General features: G+C 31.1%; 1 protein-coding gene across 4 annotated transcripts in view; it reads left to right on the top strand.

Moving 5' to 3' along the window:
• The window catches only part of LOC111028509 (protein spinster homolog 1), a 28578-nt gene extending 16171 nt beyond the window's left edge, over positions 1–12407 (top strand). For 3 of the 4 annotated variants that reach the window (XM_022307176.1, XM_022307174.1, XM_022307177.1), the window contains exons 2-12: positions 2230–2491; positions 3420–3575; positions 4776–4886; positions 4981–5035; positions 5319–5426; positions 5733–5991; positions 6080–6273; positions 8143–8227; positions 8330–8527; positions 9080–9241; positions 12017–12407. In XM_022307176.1, the coding sequence (XP_022162868.1) occupies positions 2230–2491; positions 3420–3575; positions 4776–4886; positions 4981–5035; positions 5319–5426; positions 5733–5991; positions 6080–6273; positions 8143–8227; positions 8330–8527; positions 9080–9237 (1586 nt within the window). In that variant the 3' untranslated portion in view covers positions 9238–9241; positions 12017–12407. The remainder of the gene's footprint in view (positions 1–2229; positions 2492–3419; positions 3576–4775; positions 4887–4980; positions 5036–5318; positions 5427–5732; positions 5992–6079; positions 6274–8142; positions 8228–8329; positions 8528–9079; positions 9242–12016) is intronic. The other variant, XM_022307175.1, reaches the window with a different exon arrangement.
• The last annotated feature ends 740 nt before the right edge of the window (positions 12408–13147 follow it).

The raw sequence follows: 13147 nt of genomic DNA, 5'->3' as shown, positions 1-13147 counted from the left end.
ATCGCTATCGAATGAATTCCACATTTATACGTGTGCGAGTGGAATTTTTACTACTTTAGTTACAATAAATTATAAAAAGAGGATACGAATAAAAATAAGTAAGTGTTTATATCTCTTAACATTTTAACATTTTATTTTTTTTAATATTTCAAAAATCTTGATTGTAGAGAAAGATTAAATATTGATTGCGTTGCATCAATCTTATTTATGTATCAATTGAACTAATTATTTTATTGAAAGTTTTTTTCACACCCAAAATATTTTTTTATTTATATGTATACATATCAATATGTCATAACAGAATAATTGACAAGTACACTGTAGTATTATTGACAGTATTAGTACTCTGTTATTGTCTTATATAATAATTTGGTACACTTCAATATTTTAGATTTTTTTTTCTAGTTCACATAATATTTGTTCTAATTTCAACTGATTATCAAGCTAACAATTTTAATATCTGAATGAACCAAAATGCATATGTCCTTCGGTTTTGAGTAAAAAAATGAAATAATGCATTAATGAACAAGTAATAATTCCAATACCTAGTTGAAAACCGGCTGTAACGTACAAACTACTAACTAATAATTATTTAACCACAGATACTTTCAAAAAGATAAATATTAATTTGCTTATATTATGTATACATAAATATTATAGACTAAATACTGAATAATGAAAAATGTTCAAATAATATAAGTTAGTTAGGTATATATTATAATATACACTTATTATTTGTGAAACTGTTTAGTTTCGAAACATGTTCACAACGTAACCTGCTTCAATATTTTTTGTTTCCGCAGTACGTGATATCAATTAATGTTTATGACGCAATATCTAAATTTCGATACAATTTTTATTGGCTCGGTATCAATGTTTTACAATAATAGTAACCGTTCTTCGAACGCGGAACTCACGAGTGCGTCCCAACTCAAGGTCAGCGGAGAAGACCGAACTGAAAGATCTAAGCTTAGATCTTAACAAACGATGAGTATTTTAATTAAAATTATACGAACACATTACTTCCTTTAATTTCGGTTGTCCCCACTCCACCCCCTGGAGATTTTTACACAGTATTCGGGAAAACAATAGATGCCATTCGTTGATTTGCCAGCAAAAAAAGTAAAAGTGAAAACTGAATAACCTCAAAACGACGTGTACACACGAGCAGAAGACACACACGACTGATTCCGATGAACTTGGGCTTTGAGTTTATAATAGCAGTCGCCAGCGAACAAACGGTTCTTTATTGCAATCTAACTGTGTCATCTTAAAATTGTTTTTCCATTTTATTTATTCTTTGTATCTCTGATTGAAAAATAATAATTACCATAAATATCATAAATATCAAAACCATAAAAATGATCGAATATGTATCGGGCGACCGCATATATCGTTCAACCGCCACCGCAGCGTCCGAGGAGGTCATCCGATGCAAACATACCTATACACCCCACAAAGATGAAACGCACTGGACCGGCACTGAGAGTCAAAGACAGATAGTAATTATGTAAAGAAGTGATTTATACTGTTTAAAAACAAAAAATGTATGAAAAAAATTTTAAAAAAATTGGAAAACATACAAATTGCCCAGTCATTAGTTTGTTTGTTTAACAATAAAGTTTCAACAATATCTATGTTGTGTAAATAATGGAAAATTAGGCCACGTGATGGGACGAACACCATTGGAGGACTTTGATGATTTTTTTACAAGCCGACAGACGTCTTTTGTTATCATACTATTATTACATATTGTCCAAACTACAATGACTATCGCCACGAGAAGAAAATCTCAAAAATTTTCCATCAGTTCCGTTGTATATGCATTCATCCATAAAGCTATATAAATCGACTTTCAAATTCGCGAAGAAAAACGTGTTCAGATAGAACACGCTATATCACATAATATATCAGTAATAATATAATATATATAGTGACCATGAATTTTGCGCATTCGCGCAATACACCCTTGACTTATTAGAACTTGTTTGTTGCGCCGCGTTGTTATAAATCTCAAACCTTGTTTGTAACAGCGACAGCTCGACATAAAAATATGTGCGCATTCCACCCCGTGGTCCTCCAAACTGCAAACGCACGCACGCAAACACTATAGAGCACAGATAGGTTGATTCATGCTCGGACTACGGATTTTTTCCTAAATTTATTCATACCATGTTTTTTTCCATAATGTCAGTTACATCATTAATGTTTTTTACCATACTATTCCAGGAATATCATATCAATCTACCGACATGCATTCCTACATCAAAAAATTGGGTTTCCTGTATAAGACGTACGTGCTCACGATCCTCACATTGGGTTACTTGACATCTGAAATGGGACATTTCTTGATCGGAGTAACCAGCAAGGCGACGGCTCGAGACGTGCATTACGGCGACATCAAGTGTCAACTTCTGGAACACCTGGCCGATTCGAACGTGTTCAACTATACGTTACACGAACGTTGCGATACGTCACCCGACCAGAGATCGTAAGTATAATAATAATTGTCATCTATTGCGATGAAGTGGATTTTGGTAAAGGGCGAAGGCACGCGGTGACAACACATATAGCATAGAATATTATGTGAAATTCTTTCAATAATTTCGTTTACACGCGGTGCGTACGGTTTATGATCATATTCGTACGCTCATTAATACAATATAGTAATATATTATATGATTATATCATTATTTTATATTATACGACCGACCTCTGAAAACTGGCTTTTGCGTTATTGGTCGTGGCCACTGAGCGATGCGATGGGAAATAAAATACATTGCACGCGGACCGCGGACGTCTCAATAACGAACGCATTCGACCATTTCTTTTCGCCGTCTCCGCCGACGGTGTTTTATTCATTTATTGTTCGATCGTTTTTTTTTTCTATTGCCTATATTATCATGGCAATAATATTATTACTCGCGCACGTGGGAGCTCTCCTGTGTTGTACTGGAACTCGTTTCGAGTTTGATGACAAACGACAATAATAATAATAATACTCTTTTGGTGATAATATTTTATCCATAAATCGATTACGCTGTATAATATACCGACCGACGTAATTAGTCCGGGTCAAGTTTATTCGATTATAATGACACGAACAATAATTTTGAGCTATTATCTCGACGAATTCGTATTGTAGCAACCTTGTGTGTAATGTGTATACTATATGATATTCAAACGGTTATGACGGCCGTTTTTTCTCGTCTGATGGTTTCAAAATGGTTTGTTGCGCATCTAAATTTCCAGATAGTACGACACACACACCGGACGTTTATGGGCACGCGGTAGACCGTCCGAAACAAACGTATATCGCATATCCTTATAAAATCAGTCCATCGTGCCACTAGACCGCAGTTGTTTTTTGTCGTGTTGCATATTGTTTACGTTTTACTGATATAAAATATTCCTGACAGGTGCGAGTTGTTAGTCCTAGAAGACGGATCACCGTTCTGCGAATGGAACTACAACGGACTCGGTTTCCAATATCAACTGTTGGCGGGACCGGCGTTTATCGCCGTCTACTCCATCGTAGGCGTATTTTTCGGCATGGCCGCAGACAAATTCAACAGGTAAATAAAACCGCAATCAGAATTGAAACTAAAAAAAAAGCAGTCAAGTGAGCAACGCTCTGCTATACATTAGGTGTCTTGAGAAGGCACTGCAATGGATGTGTTAAATTTTAATTCGATGACATAAAAACATTGTATACGAAAAACGATTCTGAGCGAAGATTATCTGTCAGTCGTTAATTATATTATCAAATACTAAGTATATTTTATGAATAAAGTAATTTATTTTTTTATTAGGTACTAGCACTACAGAAGGTTTAATTAATTTTTAATTTAAAATTTAATTGTGTGTTTAAAATATAATCATATATTTTGAAGTTTCATGTACCCGAGGGCCAGGAGCATTACATTTTTTATTAAAAGCTCAACTTATTTTTGATTTCCATCAACAACAACCTACTAGGAACCTTGTATTAAATTGTCAAGTTTTTGATCGAGCAAAATTTTTTTATCGACTTTAATTAAATAAGACTGATAAAAATGAAAAATTTGATATGCTTTCAAATAGCTCAATATGAGTCAAAATATTTTGAAAATTGTATGGTGCATAGTACTAATATTAACATTTAGTAGAATTTTCATGTATCTGCCGAAATTTTTTTAGAGTAACATTAATGTTTTGTCGAAAAAGTCCTGTTTTTCTTTAATATTTTTGTTTTTCATTTTTTCGCTTTTGAAAACTACTGGGAATTTTATATTCTGACCTCCCGAATGCACCACTTTAGTTCACTTTCCTGCCAAAAAGACACTAACGTTCACACATAAGCATTTTTCGACTACTTAAAGTGAACAAATGTATAAAAAATAAAAGATTCCCTCAGAATCTAATATAATTTTAAAAAACGAGTATTGATTAATTTCATTCGTGTATACATGCGTGTGTTGATATATATGCAACAAATAAGGAAGTAATTTTTAGAAAACCCAGGAAAAAATAATGTGCTCACTCATTAGTTGAATATATATAAATAAGTAGTTGTTCTGATTTAATAGAATTAAGAAAATATGAGAGTAACAATTGTAATTCACATTTTAAAGTGTTCAGCTTCTAATGAAAAGTTGTAAAAGTTAAGTACTGTATTATTTGTTGCGCCACTTTCGCATGTCGAATGTCTATTATACGGTGCACGTGAAACGTGCATAATATTGTGATTATTAGTTATTACAACTTTTATCTTATTATGCATTTGAATTGTTTAGAGTCCGACTACTGTCTCTATGCACATTGATCAGTGCCGCGGCTATCGGTCTCATTGGAATGGCTACCAGCTACTGGCATCTGATACTTCTCAGGATCATGCTTGCTATTGGGTGGGTAACAATATTTTTAAAACAATTAAACGTCAGCAACAACAAGAAACGCGACCTCGGTGATTAATAATTGTACTTTCGTTATTTGTTACAGCGAGGCCGGTACCAATCCCTTGTCCACGGGAATACTGTCCGATTTGTTTTCAGAGGTAAGCACGCACGAAATCACGACTTTGTCCGTGTAAAATACAATGAAAAATAAATCTCCTATCGATTGTTTTCATTGCAAATTTTTTTAATTTAATTTTTTTTTTAAATCTACACTAAAGATAGTAGAAAAATAATATTTATCATTATTTTCCTAACAATCGAGAAGAATTATTTTTAACTCTAAAAATAGTATTCGGAAAACGAATTTTATAAGTATTTAACTTATTAATTATAGTTATAATATTTTAGTGGATATTTAATATATATTTAATTATAATTTAGGAAAAACGAGGTTTAGTCATGGCGATCTTTAATTGGGGAATTTACGCTGGAATTGGTTTGGCTTTTCCAGTCGGCCGGTACGTTACTGAAATGAACGTTGGTGGTTTGGTGAGTAAAATTAAAACTATTTAAATGTATTATAATACTTATACAGTTATATCAACTCTAGTGAATTTTTATACAAATTATTGCAAATACGTTACATATTTTAAACATCTTAGATACCAAGATAGAATTATTTTACTTGACTTCAATTTTAATTTTTGTTTGTTGTTTTGTTTTTATTCCCTCGTTTAGAAGACGTGTTATAATATTAATGATACCTTCACTGATTTTCAGTTTTGATTTTATATTTTAAACTGTTTACCCGTACAAAATAATTATTCTAATAAATTTACCATACACATTAATTAGGGATGGAGAGTGCCATACTATGTCAGTGGAATGATTGGACTGATCGTAGCAGCTTTAGCTATCACCACAATGACTGAACCTAAGAGAACAGCAATAAGCGAAGAAGCCGATAACGATAACAACGAAGTATCGAAACCTCGTTCTGTGGTACAGAACACTACTGCACCGACCGAAAGTTCCGAGAAAACCTCCATCTGGAAGGTGCTTTTCCAACCAAAAATTTTGATTTTGTGCATTGCCGCTTCTATTAGACACACCGGTATGGACTCTTATAAATGAATATCCAAAACACAAAACAACTGTATGAAAGTATTTTTAATGTTTTGTGTTTGTATCGTTATTTACAGGAGGATTCTGTTTCGCCTACAACGCCGACCTGTTTTATCGGGACATCTTTCCGGGTTACGATTTGGGATGGTCTTTGTTCGTCGTCACATTCTTGGTCGGTAGCGTCGGTGTGGTAATCGGTGGAGTTACTTCTGACAGTATCGTGAAGAAATATGGAATAAGATCTAGAGTAGCTGTGCTAGCCATAAGTCAGGTATGTGAATATAGGAATACCAGAAATTTGATCGTCACTAATACACTACCCACAATACTATTATTATATCATAATTTTATGCGAAACCATTTGATTAAACTGGTTAACTAAATTCCTACAATAATAATGTTGGTAATTTGCATTAATCATCAAAATATTACATATTATGCAAAATGTAATAGTTCGCTGACCGGAATTGGTTAACACACGTTATAAACACTGTTATTAATTTCAAATAAATGTTAGGTATCTATGTTATTTAAGACTAATAATTGAGGTCCATATATTAATATGTTTATTTTTCACACCAATTATTACATAATTCATCTTGTTATACTTGTCGTTTTAATCATAAATTATAAATATCATTCGGACACAATATTATTATCTCACAATCCTTATAAATAATATATTAATCCGACTTGAATATTACTATTTTTAATGAGATTAAATCAATTTAATACTTGGCAGCCACAATAATGGCTCATAAGTTGTATAGCCTTGAAATTCAGGATTGAAATAAATCAAAACGTTTTTGAAGTATAAATAACTAAATAAATACGTATTCGTTTAATATAATACATCTTCGCGGTATTGTTAACAATGGTTGATTTTAATGTTGGGCAATAATATAACACAAAGAACATCAATTTTTCAAGTATAATACTATTCATATTAAAATATAGTTTTGAAAATATTTGAACTCAATTATAAATTAATTGAATAAATATATTTCAAACAAAATCATTTTTATTAATATCTTGTATATTAGATTGTAGAATGAATAATGATAAAATATATTATGTAAATATTAAATTATTATAATATTCTATTTACAATTTAAAATCAAAAGTTTTTTTTTCAATAAATGTAAATATATATCAGGGATCCTGAGTTATATTCATAACACTAAAAACATATAACAATGTTCTGTAAAATGTCTTTTAACTGAAAAAAACAAATTATCAACTAATGTTCTTGCATATTTCCATAGTAATTATGTATGATAATTATTATGTATTTGTTGAAAAATGTTTAATCTGATATATTAAAATAATTTAATTTTAAACGTACAATATAAATTAAAAAATTATAAATGTAAAATGTATGTCATTTAGTATAATAGTAGGTTTAAAAATATATAAAGCCTACTGTCTAGTATTAATTTCATGTAAGAAACTTCATAAAACCTGAAAGAAAGGTAGACATCAAGACATTAAACAGTATATGATACGTTAGCTGCATCGAGTTGTGTTTACTTGCTCTCCATTTAGAGTCATCTAATTGGAAAGTTTAGTCTAAATATATTTTATTCAGAGCAAATAGCAATATATTTTTCATAATACGAATAAGGCAAACTAATAATATTGTAAAAACTTGTATTATAATTGTACCTACTAATAAGTAATACTAATAGGTGAAACTGATAATAAATATCAAATTGATATCAAAGTAACATTCAATTTTGTATGAATAAAAAATAAACTGTAAAACAGAACAACAATAAAGAATTCATAATAATTAATATATTGTATTGTAACTTATAAATAGGTACACCAAAAAATAATTAATTAGACAGCAAAACTGTATTTTTGTAGTTATCAATATTAATTTTTATAAACGATAAATTACATTAACTGTCAATCATATTACGGAAAATTTACATTTTTCTTCGTTAAAATAATTTATTGATTTTAAACATGGTAATATATTAATTAGTACAGTGAAAATTGCACATTGCAAAAGCACACTCATCACAGTTAGCTTATAAAATAGTATTTAAATTGTTCGGAAATAATTTAAACATTTAACAACGAAACTTTTGGAATATTTTCTGTATTTTAACTTATCACAACTTTTATGTTACAGTTGATCGCAACACCTTTTGCGTACGGAAGCATTTACTTAGGACCTACCGGTGCCATGGTAACACTTGCCATATCTTACTTATTCGGTAAGTCATTTAACACCTGATACCAACAGTTCATATTTTAATTTATTATCTGACGTCATAACTTATAATATAATAATTCTTAAAACTGTTTATTTTCTATAGCCGAAATGTGGTTCGGTATTTTGTTTGCCATACTTGTTGAGTCTGTGCCGATGTCAGTCCGGTCGACTACTGTTGGTGCCTTCCTGTTTTGGATGAACAACTTCGGTGGTAATGTTCCTATGTTTGTCGAACCAGTCAGAAAAGCATACGACTACAAAACAGCATTGGCTATTTTCTACGCCGGTTTCTACTTATTAAGTGAGTTCCAAGTTAGCGGCAAATATACATACATGCGTGTTTAGGAGACTACCCCTTAAAAAAAATACTCAAAACAATTGAAATTAAATAATTACAGCTGATACCTATTATAAATAATTGGTGAATTATTTTAATTTAATTTCCAATGCTTTTGTCAATTACCAATGTTAATGTACTTGAGAACTTTTGATTTAATATTTTTTTGCATATTATTTATTATAAAATCACATTAATCCATTGATAATTTGAATTGGTAGCGCAAGGACGAAAACTGTAACAAGACAGAAATTACTATACTTATTTATTTATTTGTTATGATTAGACTGTGCCCTTTTGTATAATTACAGTTCATACACATTAACCTACTTTATATTATAAATTATACACATAGTTTAATAATTTAATTATTAATTGTGTACCTTATGTACTAAGATTTATTCCCAAATTGAAAGTTCAAAAAATTACTAGTCTATGGATGTTAAGTTTGTCCGATATTCATTTAAAAGCTTTATTTCAAATCAGTATGCAAGTTTAATTACCATAATATTTTAGGTTCATTGATGTTTGGTATGACTGTGTTGTTCATGGGAAAGAAAAAATCGAAGAATGCCAATGTTCACACATTGGCTGGTATCGAAAATGGAGGCTTCAAGAACACTGAATTGGAAAATGGCCATAAAGGTTTTCCAAGCTTAGAAAACCATCTATAAAAAGGTATAATGGATTTTTTTATAATAATTAAGTTTAGATTAATTAATAATATTGTATACCAGGTGCCAACAACGAAAACAATTCATTATTTTACCTTAATGAGCTAAAAATAGAATATACATTTGAAAATAGATCCCTATCATATAATCCAAATTTAATAAATACAAAAAAATCTAGATTCTAACTAGAATATTTATTGGGCAATTCTTTATTTCTAAAAATACATGTATTTATGTGTCAGATCAAAAAGCTTCGTGTGTCATGGGTTGCCGTCACAGATCTTAACGTCGTGCAAAAAAGTAGCATTAAAAAAAATTAGTATTTAAACATTTTTAAATAATATTCTTCCAAGAAAATGCTTTCTCATTGAACTTAATTTAAGATACGAATAATATGTTAAAAATAAAATATAATGTAAATTCAATTATTTTGATAACATTCATATTATAAAAGTCTGATTGATTATGAACAACTCAACATCGACAATAATCGTTAGAAACCTTTAAAACTAGTAGATATCGTAATTGGCCGTAATGATTCAGTAAGACAACAAATATTTTTTATTTGAGTTTAATAAGAATTTAGTAGTATCACATATTTTTCATAAAAAATGGCTTTAATTAAGTAATACAGCAAAATAGTAAATTATCGATTTCTTAAGATGCTAACTTAAAAAGGTATCACATTTAAAATTTTCCAAAATACTGAATAAATATTATTTATAAAAGACATACCTTATTATAATTCCAAATGGTTATTATCTGTATACTATCTGAAAAAAACAGTTTTTAATATTATCTGAGATTCTGCTATTATCTACATATACACATCGTATTATATATTCTAGTTTATAGTAATAAACACAAGTAATAATAATTACTAGTCTCTTAAATGTAAAACTATCAATGATGTTGAATGTCTAATAAAACACTAATAAATAGTTAAAAAACCTAAGTATAAATATTTATTAAATTTGAATTTAGTTTGTATAACACCTGCATTAATAATGTATAACCGAAGTACCTACAGCCCACCAAATAAAAACAAAACAGAATTTTAAATTGTGCCTCAAAATTGTAATTTATTAAGTACAATTTATGTTTATTAAATGACTTTACTCATCTGCTATCTATAACTAAATTACATTTAATTAACTTTCTAAGTTAAAAGATTGAAATAATTATTACACTAAGACTCGTCTATATGCTTACTTACGAACACGTTTGCAGTATAATTTGCGAATAAGAATCGGTTTTAATTAAGCTACTTAACAGTTTTCAATTGTATATCTGCATTACAAGAACATTTTAGTTTTACATATTCGATAAATAACCGTTAACAAATTATTAGCTATTATAATATAATAATATATAATATATGTTTTACACAAATTAAACTACATAATAATATGAATATAAGACATAAACATAGCCCCAGCCTATGAAAGGTTCACGTCCATTTCGTTTTGGCATTATTTCTCATGCGTGTAACATAGACATAAATCCAAAAAATAAGCAACTAAAAAACGAATGAGTTCATAATAGTGTGGTAACGACTAACGACTCGAAGGATTAAAAATGGCAGCTCGTGGCCCTTGGTTTTCGGGGTGGGGAGAGGAGAGGAGAATGAGAAAAACAGAATACTGACTGACTCTTAGAGTAAGTTGCGGTGCAACACATTTCGCCGTGATCGGCAGGGATCCGGACGCGTATTTTTAGCACTGAGAAAACAATAGCCCGTCTCCGACAGGACATACATCATCGTCACCACGCGCAAGCAGCCGCAAGTGCACCAAAAATAGACGACCCTGTGATCGAAGGTCACATGATCGATTTCCTCCGGATATCCGCCCAATGCCGGCGTATCTTATATGCCCGTGTTATTGGATATCGACCCCTTTCCCGTTTGTTTTGTGTATTTTTTTGACTGCGCGAGACCGGAAATTTACTATTTCCATCGCTATACCACGCGCACCCTACGCAAGGCCAATGCCCTCGTGTAAGAGACGTCGAGACCTTGTACTTGTGGTTGACGGATAATAGCTATGCATATTGAAGTAAGGTGAGGGGTAGGTCATAAATTATTATACACAAATATATAATTCAGTCGAGTTCCGACAACTAGAACCTCGACAATTCGAAAACCCTCGTAACTCAGTTTTTTCTTGCCCCCCTGGAGTGTGTATAAATTATATTCGAGTCATTTAGCTTGAAAAACACACAAGCAGAATTTTACAGCAGATTGGTCTGAATGAATGTCTGATACACAAACAGAACGATAATGCATAATACCTCTACCTCAATTATATTTAAAATATATAACATCGATAATGTGTGGGCAGGTACTTTCCTCCTCGTCTGCCCTCCGGCTGAAAACGTGTGCTCTATTGCATACACGTGTCGTTCGAAAAACAATAATATCATACATTCGAACTCAAATGTCGTGAACATTAAAAACATGGACGACGCAACATAATGTGTGACAATGTGTGTCGTGTTGGACGGGCAGGCGGTCGGTCGTCTGTCGGTCGCCGTTGTGCAGGTCCATGCCCTCTCGAAAAACCGATAAAATATCTAAGCAGCTAGAGCTTAAAAATCGCCGACGAGTGCCCCGCGGCAAAATTCCAGAGTGAAATTCCGACGGTGCTGGGTCGGTCACCATACGAACCGTCCAAAACGATATTATTATTATTTTTAATGTTTGGTGTTACGCAATCGAATATTATTATAGTATGATATTTATTACTGTCCATTATAATTTATTGTTTTTATGTTTCAGAAGAACGCAATCGACAAAGTTGCAGCTGCCGAGGCCACCTTGAAAACACTCGACGGACACCCATTCGGGGTCATCGTCACAAAAGTGGCGGCACAAACGACGCTGCAGCAGCGGACGAGAAAGAAGGAAACGAATATTGTCCGTCGACTATAAGTTATGACTTATAATATATGTGTACATATATTATGAGAATTCCAATTATATAGGAGATGTGATAATTAACGTTTAAGATGATTTTATTCTTATTATTATTCTGTTGTAAATATTTTGTTGTACATTTTTTGATTGACCGTCGTCGACGTCGTCGTCTCCACTGACGTGCAGGCTGCGGCTATAATTCGCGTGTGCAAAACGCGCTCTTTAAGATCTTAGTCACCCCTCGTGGCTCGTTAATTTTATACATTAAACCCACTATTTGTTGTTCGGTGGTAAACATAGAGAGTCGGTATCGTTATTAATATAATATATACACATAAATATAATATAATATATGGCGCAACCGTTCTGCATGGTTACCTCTATATTTATTTAAATTATATTATTTTTATTTATTTACATATAAATCGCGTAAACGATCAAAATACGTTTATTGAAATTATATTGTATTATATTATTTTTATTACAATAATTATTATTTGTTTTTTTTTTTTTTTTTAATGCTTAATGTATTGTTTTTCTATAATATAAAATATGCTCACACAAGATCATATAAATTACATACGTATACGCTTATTATACACATCGCGAACGAATCTGTACGATAGTATATAATTTTGAGTAGTTGTAAGACTTAGCGGGGCCACGGAGTAGCATTNCGCGTAAACGATCAAAATACGTTTATTGAAATTATATTGTATTATATTATTTTTATTACAATAATTATTATTTTTTTTTTTTTTTTTTTTTGTAATGCATAATGTATTGATTTTCTATTCTATATAATATGCACACACTTGATCATATAAATTACACACGTATACGCTTATTATACACATCGCGAACGAATCTGTACGATAGTATATAATTTTGAGTAGTTGTAAGACTTAGCGGGGCCACGGAGTAGCATTTTTATTTTATTTTATTTTATTTATATTTTTGTTATATTTATAAACGTAAATGCTGTTCACTCCG

This window comes from Myzus persicae, unplaced genomic scaffold (assembly GCF_001856785.1).
Source record: "Myzus persicae strain clone G006 unplaced genomic scaffold, MPER_G0061.0, whole genome shotgun sequence".
In the NCBI taxonomy this organism is placed as follows: Eukaryota; Metazoa; Arthropoda; class Insecta; order Hemiptera; family Aphididae; genus Myzus; species Myzus persicae.
Note: the sequence above shows the minus strand (reverse complement) of the source record. Positions and strands in the feature narration are given on the sequence as shown.